The following is a 24,807-nucleotide window of genomic DNA, read 5'->3' as shown; positions in this document are numbered from 1 at the left end:
TACAAAAATTGAAAAAATTAAATAAATGAATATAAAAATGTATAATTCTTTTTTTCTGACTGTTGCAGGGCTTTTGTCAGAATTCTGTGCGTCTGCTGTCCAAGGAGGATGCGTCGACGTTACCAACCTGCCTTTAGATGTAAACCTAGTCAGGTAATAATTATTTTTTATTACTAAATTCTTTGTCCGGTACTTTTAATTATAAGTTTCTTTGAAAAATTTTATTCTTCCAGAAAATTAATTAAATGAAACAACAATAATAATTTTTCTTTTTTTAGAGTAAATTTTAGTAAATTCGTAAAATAATATAAATATATTCAAAAACATTGTTTACATTGAACTTTATTGCTTTCTCGTTACATTTTAAATTTTTCGATTTAAAATTCTTGAACACAAAATTACTAGATTTAAAATTAATAAAATTATCATTTAAACCTTATTTATAATATTGTTTAGTATTATATTTGAATTAATTTATATTAAATTTTATTTTTTCTTTCTATAATTGCTTTCTCATATAGAAGAAGGTTTGTATTTTCGTAGTTTTGGATTTAAAATATTTGGACATAAAATTACTAGCTATTTAAAATTAATAAAATTATTATTTAAAGCTTATTTTTTAATAATGTTTAGAATTGTATTTAAATTAATTTATATTAGATTTTTTTTATAATCACAGTAAATCGTGAGGTATTAAAAAGTGTTGCAAATTAAATTAACATAAAAAAAGATTAAAATAATCAATTTCGGTGTTATTTTTTTACAATGAATGAAATTTTAGTTCATTAAATTTTTTTATAACTATAAGACATGAAGATATCGATGACTCAATTCAATTATTATTTTCAAAAATTTTTAACTACAATTTTACTTTATATCAATTATTTTTAATAATTTTCGAAAAAGTTTTTTGGCAATTTTCAAATCCATTTGTTACAATATTCAATTTCATAAAAGTTCAATTATTCCTAGATTCTTTAATTAAATGCATATTAGAAAATGAAACCTTCAAATAATATAAAAGAAAATTCAATTAAACTTTTTAAAAAAAAATAATTTCAAAATTCAATTATTTCTAAAAATTCACGCTATATTGCTTTTAATATTTAATTACAATCTAAAATTTTAACTGAAATTCATTTTTATGAAATGAAAATCAATTTTTATTAGAAAATTCTACAGGAATTTAATTATTTAAATGCAAAAGTAAATAATTTATTGAATAATTGAATGTTTCTCAAAATTCAATTCTGATAAAGCATTTTATTAACAAATTTTTAAATAATTGAATTTTTTTGTCGAATTTTATTAAAACTTGCAAGAACATAATTACTTTTTTCAAGGAATTCAATTATAATTGTGTGGAAAATAATTGAAACGCTGCGATGAGTTTTATTATTAGTAAAAATAATTGAATCCTTAAGAAGAATTTTATTACTCTTGAAAATAATTCAATTTCTGCAATAATTTGTAAATTCTCTAAATTTAAATTTTTTTTCTACTGTTTTTAACTAAAATTCTTCAATAAATCTATTATTTTTAATAATTTTTAAAAAAAGTTCTTTGAAAATTTTGAAATTCATTCGTTTACAATTCAATTTTACAAAATTTCAATTATTCGAAAATTTTGCAATTAAATATATATTGAAAAATAAAAACTTGAAATAATTTCAATAAAAATCCTATTAAACTTTTAAAAATTGAATTAATTCTACAGAATTGTTTTTCAAAAATATGAAAAATTAAGAATTTCAATGATTTTAATTTGAAACTTTTTCAAAATTTAATTATTTCTAAAAATCCACGTTATAATGCTTTTAATATTTAATTATAATCTAAAATTTTAACTGAAATTCATTTTGAAAACCATTTTTATTAGTAAATTCTACGAGAATTCAATTATTTAAATACAAAAATAAATAATTTATCAATTTCATGTTTCTTGAAATTAAATTCTCATAAAAAATGTTATCAACAAATTTTTTAAATCATTAAATTCTTTGGACGAATTTTAATAAAATTTTTAAGAATAATTACATTTTTCGAGGAATTCAATTAAAATTGTATTAAAAATAATTGAAATTCTGCAATGAGTTTAATTATTTATGAAAATAATTGAGTTCCTAAAAGAATTTTATTATTTATAAAAATAATTGAATCCCTGTAAAAAAGTTATTATTTATGAAAATAATTGAATTATTGCGAAGAAATTTTTAAAAAAATTTGTAAATAATTGAATTCTTGTACAAAATTTTATTTTTTATGAAAATAATTGTATGTTTGCGTAAAATTTTATTGAAATTTTTTTTAATAATAGAATTCTTTTGGAAAATTTTATTGAAATATTAGATATTGAAAATCATTGAATTTTAGAAAACTATTGAAAATAATTGAAATTTTGACAAGAATTTGATTAAAATTTTGTAAAATAATTGAATATCAGAGAAGAATTTTATTATTTATAAAGAGAATTGAAATTTTGACGAGAATTAAAAAAAAATTTTGAACACAATTGAATTTAGTAACTATGTTACTAAGTTAGTTACTAAGTTAGTTAGTAAGTTAGTAACTAACTTACTGACTTACTATTCTTCCTGGAGAAGCTAAATTCGTTGAATTTTTACAAATCGTTGACTTTGGTGTTTTATTTAAAGTAAAATTTCCTTCGTAGTTAAAAATAACATAAAAATAGATTATTTTAATCCTTTCTGGTGTTAATTTAATCCTAGAGGGATTAAATTGTTGCAGATTATTTTAATCCATTCTGGTGTTATTTTAACACCTCACGTTTTACTTTGATTCCTTCTTCATAGAAGGAAAAAGGTATTTTTCGTATTTTCGTTTTTTATTTTCGTAGTTTTGTATTTAAAATTCTTGAATTTATAATTATTGGATTTTAAATTATTATAATTACTATTCAACCATTAATTTATAATATTATTTACGTAGATATCTATTTTGACTATAATTTCAATAAATTTAAATTTTCAAAAGCCATATACTTCCGGTATAAGAAGAAAATATATATATACATGTAATAGCTCCCTCGCGGTTTATTATCGATGCTTGTTACGAATAACTTTATGTACTCATATTTTTTGCATCAAGGTAGAAAATTTTTCTTATTACTTACTAACATTGCCGTATTATGGTTATAGATCGTCTTTATATTATTCTTCTGAATGCTCGTAAAATAAAAGTAACAAAAAAAAAAAAAATAGGAGAGAGAGAAGAAGAAAGAAAAAGTAACCACATTTTGTATAATAAAGTTTTGTGTTTTAAAAACGTTAAATTTGCCGTAAAAGAAAATTTAATGCGTGTTAAACAATATAATCGTTATTACATTCTTTTTCTCTCGATTACCCCTTATGTGTACTTTTATTGGTATTTTTTATATGAATCGAACAATGTTGAATCAATTTTTTTTTATATTAGAGAAATTAAATTTTTCTTCGAAGAGAGAATAGCAAAAAAAATGAAGTGATCCATAACCGAATATGTGTGTTAAAGCAACATGTATTTAACTATAAAAATAGTATTATATTTTATACTGGGAATTGTATTTTTAGGCGTATAGAATTTTCGATAAATAAAAAATACTCGATGCGCTAGAATGAATTTTACTTTTCATTCGAATATTATCTATTGGTTTTTATTTTACTCGAGAAAAAAATAGAAGACGAAAATTCTTATCTAAAATGTTTAATACGTTCTTTAATTACATTTTTCTAAATTTTATTTATTTACCTAATTTATTAAATTGTTTTTATTTATTAAATTTTGTTCTCCAATTTTGAATTTTTAGTTCAAAAGTTCAGAAACTATAAAGTAGTAAATTACCAACTAAGTTTTTAATTAAAAACTGAATAATAATTTTTTAATTACAAGAAAGTAGTTTACAACTGAAAAATTCCTTTTTAGTAAATTTTTTAATTTTAGTTATTAAATTTACATTATTTAACATTATTCCTATTTATTAAAATTATTAAATATAATTTTTTTGTATTAAATTTTATTATACAATTTCAAATTTTTAGATCAAAAGTTTCAAAAATATTTTGTAAACTGATAATTTACAAACTACAAGTTTTTAATTAAAAGTTGAATAATAAATTTTTAATTACAAAATATTGAAAAATAGTTAAAAAGTTGAAAAATCTCTCTTTAGTTGATTTCTTTAATTTCAGTTATTAAATTTACAAAATTTATGTTTATTATTTATTAAACTTATTGAATCTAATTTCTTATTCACTATATTTTATTATACAATTTTTAAATTAAAATTTTAAACTAAAACAAAAACTAGGTAATATTTTGTAAACAAAAGTTTTCAAATTAATTTCTAAATTTAAAATTTCTGCATAATTTTTTAATTACAAAAAAGTGGTCTTAAATTGAAAAATATTAATTAAAGTATAATTTCAATAGAAATTTTCTTTTTTAAATTTGAATTTCAATCTTATTGTGATTTATAATTAGCTAATATCGGTTTTGCGCTCTCGAATTTCATTATAAATTCTAACTTAATTTTCAATACAGATGTAATTAGAATATAATTTGATGATTAAATTTAGAGGAAGGTGATTATTTTTAAATATTGTAAAATCAAATTAAACTTGATAAAATTTTTTCAAAAGTGGAAGAAAAAAAAATTTACCTTTACACGATATTAAAAAGTCAGAAGTGAAATCAGTTGGCGAAAACTTTTTAATATCGCGAACTACTATTTTATCAGATTGTCTTTTGTTTCAATTTTTTTTCTGTCATATTTTCTTTTTCTTCAATTATTTAGATGACATATATTAATATTCAGTAATTGGTTTAAAAAAAAAAAATTTTTTTTTAATTTCCGTTTAATTTTGTTTTTTGTAGATTTTTATTTCTTTGTTGTTTAATTTTCTTTTTATTTTAATGGTTTTTGGTTAATTTTTAGTTTTTTTTTGTACTTAATTTTCTTTTTTGTTGTTTTTACATTTTTGTCGTTAATTTTCTTTTAATTTCATTTTTTACTGTTTTTACTTTTTTGTTCTTGAATATTCTTTTAGTTGTTGCTTTAAAAGTGTTAATGCTTTTAGTTATTTTTTAGTTTTTTTGTTATTTAATTCTTTTATTCTTGTTTGATTTACTTTTAATTTAGTTTTTTTTTGTTCAATTTTCTTTTCGTTATAATGCTTTTTTTTGTTACTTTACAGTTTTTGTTATTTAATTTCTTTTTGCTTAATTTTTTTTTCATTTGAAAATTTTGTAGTTTCTTTGTGGTTTAATTTTGCCAAAATTATATTGTTCTTTGGTTGATTTCTATTGTTTTTTTTTTACTTAATTCTCTTTTTTGTTATTTTTAGTTGTTTAATTTTTCTTGAATTGTATTTTTTTATTATTTTTGACTTGTTTTGTTGTTTAATTTCTTTTTAGTTTTAATGTTTTTTATTGATTTCAGTTTTTTGTTTGATTAAAAATTTTGACATAGTTTGATTAACTTTTTATTTCTTTTTTGTTGTTGTTTAATTTTAGTATTTCTTAGTTTCTTTCTTCCTTAATTTTCTTTCAATTTGTTTTTAAATTTTTTTGTTGTTTAATTTTCTTCTCATTTTGTTTTTTATTGTTTCTGAGTTCATTTATTGTATACTATGTATTTTATGTATTTTGTTATGTATTTTAATGTTTTTTAATTTCGTTCCTGTTTATTTCTTTTTTAATTCTGTTTTTAAAGTTTTTTGTTGTTCAATTTTCTTTTAATTTTGTTTTTTCGTTATTTAATTTCTTATTTCTTATTTTTACTTTTTTGTGTGTTTAATTTTCTACTAATTTTGTTTTGTGGTGTTTTTCGTTGTTTACTTTTCTTTGTTCTTTTTTTTGTAGTTTTATTTTTCTTTTAATTTTAAGGTTTGTTTTGGTTTTTCAATTTTTTTTTTGGTTTAATTTTCTTTTAATTGCATTTTTTGTTGTTTTTATTCTTTTTTTTAGTTTTTTTTTTGTTTAATTTTTCAATTCTATTATTTTCTCCTTTTTTTTTATTTTTTTCCTTATGTAATTTCCTTTTAATTGAAATATTTTTTTTCTGTTAAAAATTTTTTTCAAAACAATTTTTTTCAAATAAAAAAAAAATGAATTTCTTCTTGGCCTGGGTTTAATTTAATTATTTCGATTTCTACCAGTGTCGATGACAGATGAATGACCATAATTAATTTTACTCTTCGAATTTTATTAAATCAGAGGATAGGTAATATCCTTGAGATATGCCTTCAAGGATATCGGAATTTTCCTCTTAATAGAAGGGATATCTCGTTAAGTTCCATCCGAACTAAGAATAGTATTTTTTTTCTTAATTCAACAGACAATTTTTGATCTTAAATTAAAAGAAAACCAAAAAAAAAGAATAATTTACTCCTTTTTTCAAAAACTACAATTACTTTAATTTTAATTGAAAATATACAAATATACATATACTTTCAGAAATTAAATTTGGAAAATTATTTTTCTTCCAATTTGAAAATAATAAATTTTTCTTCTAATCTTTATAAGAGGGAAATTTTCATTTTGAGGTTAAAGAGCTTTCGGCAAAAGGGTTCAAAAGATTCCCTTCAAGTTCAGCCAATCTTATTGTCAATGCGAGCCGCAATTGACAATTTTCTCAACATCGAACGACACACAGAGAGAGAAAGAGAGCAAAAGAAAAAAGGAAAATTTTTAAATTTCAGGTCAGAATTTTATAGAACATTGAATGATCTCTTAAGAAATAATTCAACCAAAAGCTCGCCTCTAGAATAAACTGAGATGTGGTAAAAGGCTACTGCTCCTTACCTATCTTGATAGTAAAGAGATGAGGATTCAATTCTAAAGTTAAAATTAGATATATTCAATTTGAGAAGATCAAAAGAAATAAGACACACTTTGAATTGAACTTAATATATATATATCATTCGGGATATCTTGTTTGAAATTCAGAATAAAAGATAAATTCTGTTGCATTGCAGCAAAAAAAAAAAATAAATTGTATTCTGAATTTTTAGAATATGTCGCGTTCGAATCTATTTTACATTTAAATTAAATTTATTAACTTCAGTGTGTATTTTGGTCTAAAAATGAGAATTTATATTCTTAGCACTTGGAATTAAATTATTTAAATAAATTTACTATCTGACAGGAATTGAATTTTACTAGTCGAAGAGAACTGGTCTTGCAAGTCTGACTAAAATTGACTTTAACTACTGATATTCTAATAATAACAAAAATAGCATTGAAGTCTGACTAAAATTGATTTAAACCACTGATATCTCTCATAACGAAACGTAGTATTCAAGTCTGACTAAAATTTACGTTTACTACTGAAGTCTGACTTAAATTGACTTTAACTACTGAGATCTTAATATTAACGAAATATAGAACTGAAGTCTGACTAAAATTGACTTTAACTACTGATATTATAATGATAACAAAAATTTATCACTGAAGTCTGACTTAAATTGCAGAGTGTCTACTAAACGGGAAATAGCCTGGAATTTAATTTGACCGGGAAATAGCCGGAAATAAGCCAGGAACTTTATGACAAACCGGGAAACTTTTTCACCAAATTAAAAAATGTTTTATTATTTTAATTTGTTTTTAAAACATCGCTTTTTATTTCAATTTTTATTGATATTTATACTGTTTTCTAAATTTGAATTAGTTAAAAATAATTAATTTGATAGTAAAAAATAAGTCCCTGATTCAAATATAGTATGTAAATAAATTTAAAAAAAAATATCGAATTAATAGAAATTTTGTGAAATTCAACTGAAAATAAATAAAATAATTAAATTTGTTAAAGAACTTCATTAAAAACTTTTTAACAAATCGAATTTTCAAAGTATTTTAATTTAATAATTGATGAATAATTGAATTTTATAAAGAGTCACATTCTAATGTATTCATGTTTCTTTCTGCAAATATTAATAATTAAAATTTTTATTTATTAATTTAAAAAAAGATACACACTTAAAATTTTTTAATAAAATTGAATTTTCGCAAAATTTTTTTGAAAATTCTGAAAAATAAGCTTTTTGAAATTTTTCAATTCTGTTGTTTCAAGATAATTGAATTTTTATAAACAAAAAATTGAAAATTTTTGAAATAATTGAAATTTCTTTACATTCTATTAAAAATAATTGAATTCTTTTAAAGAATTTTATATAAATTTTTCAAAAATAATCAAGGGAAGTAAGTCACCGAAATTATAATTTTATTTTTAAATTTTTCTTCGCAATATATTCAATTATTTTCATAAATATTAAAACTCATTGCAGAATTTCAATTATTTCTAATACAATTTTAATCAAATTCCTCGAAAAATGTAATTATTCTTAAAAATTTTATTAAAATTCTTCGAAAGAATTCAATTATTTCTAAAAACTGAAAAAAAATCTTCTCAAGAATTTAATTATTTCAATAAATAGCAAAATTCTTCAGATTTACTAAATCCTTTTGAATATTATTTTTAAAAAATATTCTTCACAAGAATTCAATTATTTTCATAAACTTCCATAAAATTCTAAAAAACAATTCAATTATTTTCAAAAGTAATAAAATTCTTCGCAAAAATTCAATTATATTTAAAAAATTTTTTAAATTCTCCTCAAAATTCCAATTATTTTTGTAAATAATTAAATTGTTCTCCACAATTCAATTATTTTCAAAAATTTTAATAAAATTCTACACAAACATTTAATTATTTTCATAAATAAAAATCCAAATACTTTGGAAGAATTCAATTACTTTTATAAATAGTAAAATTCTTTGCAGAAATTCAATTAGTATCAATACATTTTAATAAAATTGAATTAATCAAATTTTCAATTATAATTATGTACAGACAAGATTATTTTAAATAATTGAAAAAATTCTTTCTTTAACTCAATTATTTTCCAAATTTGTAATTAAAATTGTTAAAAAAAACATTATTTTCATAAAATTTAAAGAAACTTGTCAAAAAAATTTAATTATTCATAAAAAATCTAAAAAAAAAATTTGGAAGCTATTTGTAGATTTATTTATGATCGAAATCAAATAAATTTAAATTTGATGAAAAAAAACCGGGAAAAATTAGGACAAAGCCGGGAAAAACCGAGAAATATCGGGAAATTTTGTTGAACGAAAATAGTAAACACCCTGAAATTGACTTTAACTACTGATATCTGAATAATAACGAAATATAGCATTCAAGTTTGACAAAAAATTTACTTCTACTACTGAAGCCTGACTAAAATTGACTTGAACTACTTATAACTTAATCATATTGAAATATAGCATTAAAGTCTTACTAAACTTTACTTTTACTACTGAAAACTGAATTAAAATTAAAAGTATGTACAAATAATAAAATTTCTAAGATTTCTCAGTACAATTGACTTCTACTACTGATTTTTCGACTATATCTTTTCAAAATTCCATGTCGCATATAAATTTATTGTTACTACTGATAATTAGGAGTAAAATTTTAATAACTATCAAAATATATTAATTACAGATCTTCAAAAAACGCTGTCTGACTTAAATTTACTTTTACTACTGAAAATATTTTATATTAATTTTTTTATAAATATTATTTTACTAATACTAGACGTCTGACTAATATTGACTTAAACTACTGCTATGGTTGATTGATAAAAATTAGAAATTTCTGTCTAAATAAAAATTGTTACCACTATATTAATTGTTTCTTGTTATTTATCATTTTACGTCTTCTAAGTGTTTATGACCAGAATAATACTGAATTTAAGCAAAAAAAAAAAAATTGCAATTTGAATAATTTAATAAGTTATTAGTCATGAAAGTTATATTCCTCATTTGATAAGAATATTTTCCCCTCTGAATAAACTTTCATGTGTCTGTTATATAATAACAAGTTTAATTAGTTTCATTACTGTAAATTCCATTTCATATTCGATTGTTTAAGATTTCAAAGTGCTCGTTTATTCAAAGTTTACTGGATGATAGTTATGATTATACTTAATTATTCAATGTTGAGAACAACCGGTTCCTTCCAACAATGGGCATTATTATTGTTGTTTTTATTATTATTATTATTATTTTTATTTATCTATTTTATATTATATACACATAATTTATTAATTATATTAATAATATAATTACTATAATTTATTAATATTATAATAATTATATTATTATGTACTTTTAATTTGTTTCTTTCTCGTTTAATATTTATTTTATCCTTTTTTTATTTATTTACATATTTATTTATTAATTATAGAATTTTATTATTATTATTATTATTAATAATATTATATTTAGGTATTTCTTTATTTCACATTTATTTCAATCTATCTATTTATTATTATTTTATTATTATTTTATTATTACTATCAATATTATTGTTACTATTATTTTTGTTAAGACAAAACGTTAGGGGAGAGAAAGACTTTACTTCGCGATCTGTTCAGTCGTTTATTGTGTCTTGACATAATATATTCTCTTCTTTACTCTGAAATACTCGTTGTTTATTTTTAATAGACAATATTCTCCGACTGCTTTAAATAATCATGGGTCCATTAATTCTAAAGTGAAATTTAATTCCTTGTTATTTATTTATTTATAATTTCGACTATTTCTTGAGCTGTTTATTTATTTCTCTCCTGTATTTGTCATTTATATATTTATTTTTTATTTATTTTCTTTATTAATATTTCATTACTTGAATTATTTTAATTATTAAAATAAATTATTTTATTATTATTCAATTAATTTATTTTATTTATTATTATTTTAGTATTACAATATAACATTATAATTGTACTATAATAATAATATAATAATATTTATACTATCATTTATGTTTTTTATTATTTATTATTTACATTTTTTATTTATTTACTTATTTATTTATTTTATACATTTGTTATCTATTTCTTTAATTATTTTACGACTTAATTTTTCATTTATTTTGTCTGAATACTTTTTTTAATTCGCAAAATTAAATTTTACAGAGTAAATATTTAAGTTAGTATTTTTATAAACGAAATATCGTATCGGCTACTGGATCTAAATGTTCCAAATAATCTATAGGTTTTCGAATGAAATTTATTTACTATTTTTCATTACTTTTTTTTTCTTCTATATAAAACTTTGACGAATTCGACCCAGTTTTGATGTTTTTGAATCTTTTCCGCGTATTTCTTTTATTTCCTGCTCTTATTTTGTTACATCTTTCGTTAAAAACTTGTACTCCTTTTAATAAAAATATATCTATCGGAAAAATCATTTTTCTTTATATTAGCTCTTTACAAAATTAAAAATATTTACCAAAGATTTGAAAAATGAACAATTTCACAAAAATAAAAGATTAAAGTTGAATTTAAGGAAATAATAAAATAAGAGAAATGGAAAATTCAAGTTTTTACAATGAAATAAAAAATTAAAAATCAAATTAGAAAATTTTTCATGAATTTAAAAAGTTTAAATCAAAACCACTGTTGGTATAAAATTATCAAATTGCAACGAAATTGATAACAAAAATCTGCATGGAAATTATAAATTGATACAAATTTTTAGTATCAATTTGATTCATTTTCGTATCAATTTGATAGTCTCACACAGTAAAACATGAGGTGTTAAAATAACACCAGAATGGATTAAAATAATCTGCAACAATTTAATCCTTCTAGGATTAAATTAACACCAGAAAGGATTAAAATAATACATTTTGGTGTTATTTTTAACTATGAATGAAATTTTACTTTAAATAAAACACCAAAGTCAACGATTTGTAAAATTTCAACGAATTTAGATTCTCTAAGGAGAATAGTAAGTTACTAACTTACTAACTAACTTAGTAACATAGTTGCTAAATTCAATTGTGTTCAAAAATTTTAAAAAATTCTCGTTAAAATTTCAATTCTCTTTGTAAATAATAAAATTCTTCTCTGATATTCAATTATTTTACAAAATTTTAATCAAATTCTTGTCAAAATTTTAATTATTTTTAAAGTTTTCTAAAATTCAATGATTTTCAATATCTACTATTTCAATAAAATTTTCGAAAAGAATTCCATTATTCAAAAAAAATTTCAATAAAATTCTACGCAAACATTCAATTATTTTCGTAAATAATAACTTTTTTACAGGGATTCAATTATTTTTATAAATAGTAAAATTGTTTTAGGAATTCAATTATTTTCATAAATAATCAAACTCATTGCTGAATTTCAATTATTTTTAATGCAATTTTAATCGAATTCCTCGAAAAATGTTATTATTCTTAAAAATTTTATTAAAATTCGTCCAAAGAATTTAATGATTTAAAAAATTTGTTAATAACATTTTCTATAAGAATTTAATTTCAAGAAACATGAAATTAATAAATTCTTTATTTTTGTATTTAAATAATTGAATTCTCGTAGAATTTACAAATAAAAATGGTTTTAAAAATGAATTTTAGTTAAAATTTTAGATTAAAATTAAATATAAAAGCATTATAACGTGGATTTTTAGAAATAATTAAATTTTGAAAAAGTTTCAAATTAAAATCATTGAAATTCTTAATTTTTCATATTTTTAACAAACAATTCTGTAGAATTAATTCTTTTTAAAAGTTTAATAGGATAATAATTTTTCATACAATTATAATTGAATTTCTTGAAAAAAGTAATTATGTTCATGCAAGTTTTAATAAAATTCGACAAAAGAATTCAATTATTTAAAAATTTGTTAATAAAATTCTTTATGAGAATTGAATTTTGAGAAACATTCAATTATTCAATAAATTATTTACTTTTGCATTTAAATAATTAAATTCTTGTAGATTTTTCTAATAAAAATTAATTTTCATTTCATAAAAATGAATTTCAGTTAAATTTTTAGATTATAATTGAATATTAAAAGCAATTTAGCATGAATTTTTAGAAATAATTTAATTTTGAAATTAATTTTTTTGAAAAAGTTTAATTAAATTTTCTTTTATACTATTTGAAGGTTTTATTTTCTAATATGCATTTAATTAAAGAATTTAGGAATAATTGAAATTTCGTGAAATTGAATATTGTAAACAAATGGATTTGAAAATTGCAAAAAACTTTTTCAAAAATTATTAAAAATAATTGATATAAAGTAAAATTTTATTTTAAATTTTTTGAACATAATAATTGAATTGAAATAATGAAAATAATTTTGGAGAAATATAATATTCTTATAATATAAAATATATAATGATTTTTTTATTTGGTCATCTTTAATTGTTATAAAATACGAAGAAATCGATCGCTCCGAGTCGAAGACTCAGAGTTATCGATATCTTCATGTTTTATAGATTATAAAAAATTTAATAAACTAAAATTTTATTCATTGTAAAAAATGACACCAAAATTGATTATTTTAATCTTTTTTGGTGTTAATTTAATCTGCAACACTTTTTAATACCTCACGATTTACTGTGGCAAGAAAACTGTGAGTAGAAATTGTAAATGAAATTGAAGGAGTTAAAATTAAATTAAAAATTTGAATGGTAATTGAAAATTAAAAATTTTAAATGAAATTGAATAGTAAAAATTTCAATGGTAATTGAAAATTAAAATTTTTAAATGAAATTGAATAGTAAAAATTTGATTGGTAATTGAAAATTAAAAATTTTAAATGAAATTGAAATTAAATTGAATAGTAGTAAATTGTAGTAGTAATGTAAATAGTAAATAGTAGTGAAAAGTAGTGAAAATAGTAAAAAGTAGTAGTAAAAATTGAATAGCAAAAATAAGTTAAAAATTTTAATTGAAAATTAACTTAAAAACTTAAAATAAAATTGATATTTAAAAAATTCTTGAAACTATAGAAAAGCAGAAAAATGCAACTGAGAATTGAAATGATTTATTTTATGTATTTAACTTATAAATATTTAATAATTAATAAAATTAATTGATATTAAATCAAATAATTTTATTAGTTTCGATATTAGAAGCAGAAAAAAAGGGAAGGGGTAAAAATTTATAAAAGAGATGTTATGTTTAATGTGTAAAAGTGAGACAAGAGGTGACTATGATTTTTCAGAGATTTCCGTCGAGAAGACTCTGCATGAAGCGTTCGTTCCACAAGGGGAGAAGAAGTCGCGAGAACTCCTGTGAACAAACCTACATTTAACGACAGCGTCTGAAAAAAAAATTAACTCAGGATGGCCAAGAAACTGCCCATGACGATTGCACACACTATTATAAATTCAAAAAACAAAAAAGAAAAAAGAAACGATACGAAAGCAGCTTTTTCCGCAATAACGCTTTTTTGCAATTCATCGTTCACAGTACTAAAGTGTCGGCATCACTCCCATATACCAAACTTCTTTTCCAAAAAAAATATTTCTACTTTCTTTCCCCATATTCACATATCCTTTTTTTTCCTTTTTTCAAATATTCTCTACTTTTTTCCCTACAATAAAAGTGGGGAGTTTTTTCACTTTTTTTGCTCCGAATTCTTTCCCGCTTCCCACACACAGGTCTCGTCCAGCTTTTTCCTTTCAGACGCAAACTTGAAATGGTACCATCGCTGATCTTATCTCGTGCTAACCCGCTTTATAAGCATATTAAATCTCCATGGACGGAGAGGACAAGCTATTTTCATTGAGCGATTATACCGGTATGTTTCTACGTGGATTATATGAGTTATTACTTCAGCACATGCACTTGACGGAGAAAAGCACCTCTCTTGCAATACACCTTAGTCATCTCAAGCCACAATTCATCTCTTCCCTATTCACTTTCAATAATTAATTTTCCCCAAGAAAATGTAAAGTTTACTTTTCATTTTTCAAAATTCGCTTTTCTTTTCAATTTTTCTTTATTTTTATACGCATATTTCATTATTCCAATTATTATATTAATAATTACGATTATCCTAAAATCAATCTTAAATTTTTATTATTTTTTATACATGGTTCATGTCTTTCGGTTTTGAACGAGAATTATTATAATTATTATTTCTATAGATACTATAATTATTAATTTACTTCTAGTGAATTATTAACTTAATTATAATAATAAAATAAGTCACCCAGAGAAAAAATTTATTTAAATCAAATATAATTTATTTGAGTTGAATAAAAGTATTTTTGTCTCAGAGCTTACTAAATTTCATTAATTTGTTATTATAAAAAAAATTTATTCGACTCTAATAACAGGGCTCGAACTAGATCCGTAAATCCCGTAAAGGTCCGTAAATTTGCTTGAAGTCCGTAAAAGTCCGTTTTTTTAAAAAAGGTCCGCAAAGTCCGTAATTTGATTGAGAAAAGACGAAAAGTTCGTAAATTGTACGATATAATTTGAAGAATTTTAGAAAAGTTACAAATGAATACAGAAATTTAGTTATTTTCAAAAGTAATAAAATTCTTCGCAAAAATTGAGTTATGTTCAACAATCTTTTTAAATTCTCGTCAAAATTTCAATTATCTTTAGAAATAATTAAATTCTTCTTCGAAATTCAATTATTTTTGAAACATTTAATAAAATTCTTGGAAAAATTTGAATTATTTTCAAAAATTTCCCTCAATCAATAATTTCCAATATTTGCTACTTTAATAAAATTGTCCAAAAAAATTCAATTATTTAAAAAAAAATTTAATAAATTTCTTCGCAATCATTCAATTATTTTCATAAATAATAAAATGTTTACACGGATGCAATTATTTTCGTAATATAATAAAATTCTTTTTAGAAATTCAATTATTTTTTTAAATAAAAAAACTCATTGCAGAATTTTAATTATTTTTAATACAATTTTAATCGAATTCGTCGAAAAATGTAATTATTCTTAAAAATTTTATTAAAATTCGTCAAAGGAATTCAATTCTTTAAAAATTTATTGATAAAATTGTTTATAAGAATTCAATTTTAAGAAATAAGCAATTATTATTAAATAAAATGTTTTTTTTTGTATGTAAATAATTGAATTTCAAATGAAAATCTTTGAGAATCTGAATGTTGCATATTTTTAACTGTGGAATTAATTCTTTTGAGAAAGTTTAATTGAAGAATTTACGAAAAATGCTTATAGAGAAGAATTTTAGTTGAAAACACGAAACGAAATTTAATTTTCGAAAAGTTACAAATTATTGCAGAGATTTAATTATTTTCGAGAGTAATAATATTCTTCGCAAAAATGAAATATTGTTCAAAAATAATAAAATTCTTCTCAAGGATTCAATTATTTTCACAAATAATAAAAACTCATTGTAGAATTTCAAATTATTTTTAATACAATTTTAATGGAATTTCTCGAAAAATGTAATTATTCTCAAAAATTTTATTAAAATTCTTTGAAAGAATTCAAATATTTAAAAATTTATTGATAAAATTCTTTATGAGAATTCAATTTTAAGAAAGATGCAATTATTCAATAAATTGTTTATTACTAATTAAATAATTTATTTTCTAGTAGAATTTTCTAATAAAAATTGATTAAAAATGAATTTCAGTAAAAATTTTAGATAATAATACAATATTAAAAGCTTTATATTCTTGAATTTTTAGTAATAATTGAGTTTTGAAAAGGTGTCAGATTAAAATTTGCAATTAAATAAAATTTTGTAAAATTGAGTTGTATAAGCAAGTAAATTTGTCGATTCTCAAAGAACTCTTTTTTAAAAATTATTAAAAATAATGGATTTATAGAAGATGTTTTGCTAAAAAACATGGAAAAAAATTAAATTTTGGAAAAGTTACAAATTATTGCAGAAAATCAATTATTTTCAAAAGTAATAATATTCTTCGCAAAAATTAAATATTTTTAAAAAATAATAAAATTCTTCTTAGGGATTCAATTATTTTCACAAATAATAAAACTCATTGCAGAATTTCAATTATTTTCAATTCCTTTTTAATCGAATTTCTCGAAAAATGTAATTATTCTTTAAAATTTTATTAAAGTACGTCGAAAGAATTCAGTTATTTAAAAATGTGTTAATAAAATTCTTTGTGGGAATTGAATTTTTAAAAACATTCAATTATTCAATAAATTATTTATTTTTGTATTTAAATAATAGAATTCTAGTAGAATTTTCTCATAAAAATTGATTTTCATTTCATAAAAATGAATTTCAGTTAAAATTTTAGAAATTTTTTTGAAAAACTTTAATTGGTTTTTTAAAATATTATTTTAAGTTTTTATTTTCCAATATTTATTTAATTTACGAATTTACGAATAATTGAAATTTCGTAAAATTGAAAATTGTAAAGAAATGGATTTGAAAATTGTCAAAGAACTTTTTCGAAAATTATTAAAAATAATCGATTTAAAGAAGAATTTTAATTTAAAATTCTTGAAAATATTAATTGAATTGATAATGACTGGTTATATATTATATATTATAAGAAAATGTTATTAATAATATACACCGAGAGAAAAATTTTATTTTATCCAAATTTAATTTATTTGGATTAATTAAAATATGTTCATATCAGAGCCTATATACACTAAATTATTTATATTTGCTTCGAATACAAATTTTATTTGACACAAGTAAAATTTTTATTCGTCTTAAATAAAAAATTTTATTTCACACAAATAAAATTGTTATTTGTTTATTATAAAAATTTTACTCGCTGCGTAAAAAATTTTTATTTGCACCAAATAAAATTTATTTACACAGAAAAAAGCCTCACTTGAAACGTCGATAATTTTCTCTGTATAATTGCATAATTTTTAACCTGCAAAAATTATTAATTAAACTCTTTAAATTACATAATAATTAATTACATTATAATAATTTTTTTTTAATAAACATTTTAATTTTTAATTATTAATAATTTCATTATTACATAATTTACATAATTTACTTAATTATATAATTAGAAAATTAAATAATTACATAATAACATAATTAAATAATTAGACGTTTATACGAGAAAAACTAGCTTTTCATTATTGTTTCGTATTTTCAAAGAGAGAATTTTCAAAGACTGAATTTCACATGTCTGACCAAAATGACCTTTTTCTACTGATTGCATAATAAAATATTAACTTTTACTGTTTGATTAAAAACACTTTTTGTTTACTGAATAATAAAATAACATTCTGTCTGACTAAAATTGACTTTCACCACTGACATCAAAAGTGAAGTAGAAATTTTGTCTATATTATCGGAAAAAATTTGAAAGTAAAAATTAAAAACCTTTGGGGTCTGACGCGAATATTGACTTTCACTACTGATGATTGGCTATAAATGGATTTTGATGTTGAGTTATTAAATAAATTCATTTATATTAAATACTGATAAATACTTTTAAACTAATTTTTTTAATTTATTAATTTTTTACTTTATTTATTAATTTATTTATTTATTTATTAATAATTTATTAAAATATTATAACATTGATGTCTGACTTACATTGACTCTTACTACTGAAAACATTTTATTTAAACAATTCAACAACTTTGTCTGGCCTAAATTTACCTTTACTACTAATACATAATTATTTTGAACTACTAATATATTATGCATGAGAAATTTCAATGTCTGACTAAAATCTACCTTTACTACTGTGATATCATAATTTAAGAAAATATACGAAGGAGAAAAATCTTTTTCAAAGTTTTGTTTAAAAAAATTATTTTTCTACTAATATAATTATTTTGAAGTCTGACAACAAATAACTTTTACTATTAATAATTTACATACTTATTTAGTAATAATTCACAATTTAGTAATAATTTAGTAAATAAGTAGTAACGGTAAATTGTAATCAGACGTAGGAACGTCTGACCATAATTTACTGTTACTACTTTGATATCATAATTTAAAAAAAAAAAATTTCTACGACGGAGAAAAATCTTATTTTTCAAAAAAAAATTTCTTTACCAAAAAAAAAATTAATAATGAAAACAAAAGGTGAAAAATTCCGAACAATGCATGTGCACTTTTGTTTTGCATACGCGATATGTTGAAGCCATAAGGTAAACGTGAAAAATCTAGTCGATTGGCTTTTGTCCGTGAATTGGAGTTTCTCCTCCGCGGTTGTATCATCGCGGTCGGGGGACTAAAATAAAGATAAATTTTAAACAAAAAAACAAAATAAAAAAAAAATATGAAACACAACTAGAGAAAAAAAAACGGACAAGTAAACTAGATGAATAAAATGGAAACCGCAAATAACTGCGAAGGGACCAGCATATATTCCATTTCTAAAACAAAAAATAAAACTAAATTTATGCAAACTTGTTTCATAAACTTACAAACAAAAAATTAGATTTTAAAAAAATGGAAATTCGAGGAGATATTAATTTTAACGTTTATTTATATCTTTTATTTCAAATACTAATCTGTTGACCTAGTAATTTCTTAATTATTTTCTCCCAACTTCCTTAGTATTTATTTTATAAATAATAAATAATCTGCTTTTATAATAAAAGTAAATAAATTATTTTTTTTAAATATTTGTTTATTTATTTACAGGGCTCAAACCAGTGAAAGTATTTAAAATAAAGGACTTTACGAACAAAAATTGAAAAATTACAGATCAATTACTGACAAAAATATATAAACAATCCGAGTCAAATAATTTTACTTAAAACTACAAATTAAATTTTTCATAACTATAAAACATGAAGATATCGATAACTCCGAGTCGTCGACTCGGAGTGTTCGTTTCTTCATGTTTTATAATAATTAAAGATAGAGTGATAAAATCATTATCAATTCAATTATTATTTTCAAGAATTTTCTAATCCATTTCTTTACAACATTCAATTTTAGGAAATTTCAATTATTCGTAAATTCTTCAATTAATATTAGAAAATAAAAACTTAAAATAATAATAAAAAAATTCAATTAAACTTTTTTAAAAAAATTAATATCAAAATTCAATTATTTTTAAAAATTCACGCAATATTGTTTTTACAATTCAATTATTATCTAAAATTTTAACTCAAATTCATTTTTAAATCGATTTTTATAAAAAAATTTAAAAATTAGAATCAGAATTTAAAAAAAATTAAATAAATTTAATTAGAATTAATTAATTAAATTAGAATTCAATTATTTAAATACAAAAATAAATAATTTATTGAATAATTGAATGTTTCTTAAAATTCAATTCCCACAAAAAATTTTATCATCAAATTTTTAAATATTTGAATTCTTTCGACGAATTTTAATAAAATTTTTAAGAATAATTACATATTTCAAGAAATTCGAATTCAATTGTATTAAAAATAATTGATATTCTGCAATGAGTTTTATTATTTATGAAAATAATTGAATTCCTAAAACGAATTTTATTATTCACAAAAATAATTGTATCCATGTAAAAATTTTATTATTTATAAAAATAATTGAATGATTGCGAAAAAATTTATAAAAAATTTGTAAATAATTGTATTCCTGTGAAATTTTTATTATTTTATGAAAATAATTAAAGGTTAGCGTAGAATTAACAAAAATTTTGTTTTAATTATTTGAATTCTTTTGGTCAATTTTTTTAAAATAGTAAATATTGAAAATCATTGAGTTGAGGAAAGTTTTTTAAAATAATTGAAATTTTTGCCAAAAATTTTATTAAAACTTTTGAAAATAATTAAATTTCGAAGAAGAATTTAATTAATTCTAAAGATAATTGAAATTTTGACGAGAATTTTTGAAAAATTTTGATCACAATTGAATTCTTGCGAAGAATTTTATTACTTTTGAATTTTGTCAGAATTTTATCAATAAATTTTTAAATAATTGAAGTCTTTTGACGAATTTTAATAAAATTTTTAAGAATAATTACATTTTTTCGGGAAATTTGATTAAAATTGTATTAAAAATAATTAAAATTCTGCAATGAATTTTATTATTTATGGAAATAATTGAATTTCTGAAAAGAATTTTATTATTTACGAAAATAATTGAATCCGTGTAAAAATTTTTATGAAAAAAATTGAATGATTGCGAAGAAATTTATAAAAAATTTGTAAATAATTGATTTTTTGTGAAATTTTTATTATTTTCTGAAAATAATTGAAGGTTTGCGTAGACTTTTATTAAAAATCTTTAAAAATTTAAAAATTGAAAATAAATATTGAAAATCATTGAATTGAGAAAAGTGTTTTAAAAATAATTAAAATTTTGGAAAATAATTGAATTTTTAAGAATTTAATTAATTCTAAACATAATTGAAATTTTGACGAGAATTTTTAAAAATTTTTGAACATAATTGAATTCATGCGAAGAATTTGATTACTTTTGAAAATATTTGAATTTCTGCAATGATTTGTAATTTCTCTAAAATTCTCAAAAATATATCGTACAATTTACGAACTTTTCGTCTTTTCTCAATCAATTTACGGACTTTACGGACCTTTTTTTTTAAAGAGAAATGGACTTTTACGGACTTCAAGCAAATTTACGAACTTTTACGGCATTAACAGACCTAGTTCGAGCCCTGCATTTATAATAAATAGAAATTTTCTTTAAATTTTCCTATTATTTTCTAATAACTACATAATTGTTTATTAATTTTTTTATGTATCAGTCCGATTTATTTTTGTAAATAAATTAATAATTTTTTATATTTTCCAATTATTTTCTATATTTTTGTTCGTTTATTATTTTTCATTCCTTTTATTGTTGCCCTTAGAAATTACAATTAATTTTTGTAAATAAATATGAAAAATTTTTTATATTTTCAAATTATTTTCTATTTTTTGTTTGTTTATTATTTTTATTCCTTTTATTGTTGCCATTAAAAATTATAAACTGAACTTTGAAACTATTTGTTAATTAAATAAATTAATTTCACCTACTCTGTGAGTAAATAATTTATGCGTCGTTTACAAATGAAAATCAAACAGAAGTTTAAAAAAAAAGAGGGGGGATGATTAGTTTATTGCTCTATTGATTTTCAATTAAACGACCTATTTATACTGGCTTAATTGGAACAATATTTATTATTTGGTAATGAAAAAGTCAGTGAGGTGTTAAATTTAATAGTGAAATATTTTTCTCAAAGCAAAATGATGATGATGATGATGACGATGACGATGACGATGACGATGACGGTGATGATGATGAGCTTGCAAAACTCAGTGCGCTTACAATCGGCTGAAATGATGATGGGAGTGGTTTGAGGTAAAGTGGAAAGCAAGCCAACATGACAATTCCATGAACCTCATTAACCCTATTATCCACTATTGTACCAATGTGTAATTCGATCTTCGGATCGATCACTTTGTGATTGAAATTACAGTATTTTGTTACCCACGTGTTTATAAGATCGATCACTCGTTTCTTTTTTTTTCCTAGAATTATTTTATATAGAATCGGAAATTTATATTTCACTAATAATTTTTATACCGTCACCTTTTTTGGCAAACAATCTAAAAAAATGAGAATGTAATAAATTCCTATTATTTTTTATTTTACATTTTAACAATATTAATGGAAAATAAATAATTTATTTTAACAAATAAATATACTTACAAAGAAGAAAAAATGTTAATAGAATTTAATTATAATTTATTTTTAAGATAGATTAGTATATCAAGAATTTAATATTTTGCAAAGTTGATTGTAAAAAAATAGTTTAAAATAATTTTCGCAAATACCTTTCTAAATGAATTTTGTAAAAAACAAATTTACCGTAAATAAAAAATATTATAACATATTTTCCAAATAATTTTTTTTCTATAATTATTATTCCTTTTTTAAAAAAACTAAAACCGAAAGAAAAAAAATGATTTTTTTTTCTATAATTATTATTTATTTCGTAAAAAATATTATGACAAGAAAAAGAGAGAGAGAGTCAGAGAGTGAGGGAGTGAGGGAGAGAAATTGATACGAATCATTTAGGTTTCAATTTTCATTTTCGCATGACAATTTTGAAGTTGTCCTCAATCATTCGATGAAGACCGCAAAATTTCATATTGACAAAATTCGAATACAATCTACAAGCAATATTACACGTTTTCATCGCGTTAAATGCGTCGTTATATCTGTATATGTATACATAGATATATAGACATGGAAAAGAAAATTGAATTGCAATTAGTATCCACACTAGTCACTTCTCTCAAACGTGAAAAAAATATCAATTTTCCCCTATGACGTTCCGTACTCGACTCGTCAAATAATTAATGCAAATTTTTTTGGTCTTTTTTCCAGAAGAGGGAGAGCCGTTTTTCAAGTCAAAAACACTTATTATGAATAACGACATGTGTTTATTTTCATTTTGGTAGAAATTACAAATTCTAATTGTTTTATTTTTATTAATATTATTTGAACTATTGTTTACTATAATCAATAATATTATTATTTGAACGACTTTTTGTTCTAAATTATTTATTAAAATCTACAAATGTTTAGGAAAAATTTACGAAAAAAGCATAGAAAAAAGTCAAGAAAATAGTTAAGGAAAAGGTTAATAAAAAGTGTACTTACATTTTTCATTAACCTTTTCCTCAACTATTTTCTTGACTATTTTCTTGACTTTTTTCTATACTTTTTTCTTCACTTCTTAACTTTTTACTTAAAAAGTCAAGTAAAAAGTCCAGTAAAAAGTTTAGTAAAATTAAAAATTAAAATATAATAAAATTTATTTTGAAATTGAATTGAATTTGCGTTAAATTAAACTTGACAGTGAACTTGAAATGAATTTAAATTGAAATTTAAATTAAAGTGAATTTGTAACCGAATTGAATTTCAATTATAGGATTGAATTAGAAATTAAATTGAATTAAAAGTTCAATTGGATATGAATAAAATATTGTACATTGTCAATTATTAACAACAATTGACATCAGTGTAATTTAAATGTTTAAAATTGAGCTTTTTTAATAAACAAGAATTCCATCGAATAACAAATGATCTAGGTTGGGGGAACAAAAGAACTATGCAGAATTGCTGGCGGTTAAAACTACATGACCGACACAAGCGTTAACATAACCTCTGATACCTAAGTCAGCACAATTTGACAGCCAGGAAGTTTTGGCTTGGCAGCCTCAAGTAGTGTCAATGGCTGGATCGATATCAGTATAGTAAATTAACTGAGGAAAACTAAAAACGCAACTGGAGAGCCAAGTAAAAACGGCCTGGCTCTCCGGTTACAACTACTTGACTTCATAAAATTATCATGACGACTCAAAAGAAAGCAGTTACAACTTTTTTTCTCTCAGTGTACTACGTTACTTACGACCCCAGAGTTTACCACGTGGAGGTATGCGGTCGGATTTTACACTCCTTTATTTATTGTTTTTTATATATATTTTTTTGTTTGTTCTTATATTGGATCCGCCATTTTTAAAACCGATATTACATTTTTAATCTACGACATCAATAAATCCCAAGTAACAACATTTAAGTAAATCTGATAAATTTTTTAAAATGGCACCAGCCATATTCGAACCGCCACATTGTATTTTAAAAATCTGATGCTAGATTCGTAATCAGCGACCCCGAAAACCCCCGAGTAACGAGTTCTAAATGAATCGGACGAGTTTTTGAAAATGTCGTCCGCTATATTGGATCTGCCATTTTGAATTTTTAAAATCTGAAATCGGATTCGTAATCAGCGACCTTAAAAACCACCGAGTAAAAAGTTTAAAGTGAATCCAAAGAATTTTAAAAAATTTCGTCCGCCATATTGGATCCGCCATTTTAAATTTTCAAAATCTGATATCAGATTTGTAATCAGCGACCCCGAAAACCCCTGAATAACAAGTTTCAAGTGAATCCGATGAATTTTTGAAAATGTCCGCCATATTAGATCTGCCATTTTGAATTTTCAAAATCTGATATCATATTCGTAATCAGCGACCCCGAAAACCTCTGAGTAACAAGTTTCAAGTGAATCCGATAGATTCTTAAAA

General features: G+C 21.1%; 1 protein-coding gene across 6 annotated transcripts in view; it reads left to right on the top strand.

The window, feature by feature from the left end:
• LOC122510227 (dopamine receptor 2-like) overlaps positions 1 to 24,807 on the top strand; it is a 212,362-nt gene that overhangs the window by 171,070 nt on the left and 16,485 nt on the right. The window contains exons 2-5 of one of the 6 annotated variants that reach the window (XR_006302424.1): positions 69 to 153; positions 522 to 527; positions 14,029 to 14,607; positions 21,954 to 22,063. Coding sequence is in view for 2 of the 6 variants with exons in the window: in XM_043624705.1 (XP_043480640.1) it covers positions 69 to 153; positions 522 to 527 (91 nt within the window). In the remaining 4 variants the exon portion in view is untranslated. Of the gene's footprint in view, positions 1 to 68; positions 154 to 521; positions 528 to 14,028; positions 14,608 to 21,953; positions 22,064 to 24,807 lie in introns of those variants that run through there. The other 5 variants (XR_006302423.1, XR_006302425.1, XR_006302426.1 and 2 more) reach the window with 5 other exon arrangements.

The sequence above is a fragment of the Leptopilina heterotoma genome, unplaced genomic scaffold, assembly GCF_015476425.1.
Source record: "Leptopilina heterotoma isolate Lh14 unplaced genomic scaffold, ASM1547642v1 Lhet_68, whole genome shotgun sequence".
Taxonomy (NCBI): domain Eukaryota; kingdom Metazoa; phylum Arthropoda; class Insecta; order Hymenoptera; family Figitidae; genus Leptopilina; species Leptopilina heterotoma.
This window is presented reverse-complemented; position numbering and strand designations above follow the sequence as displayed.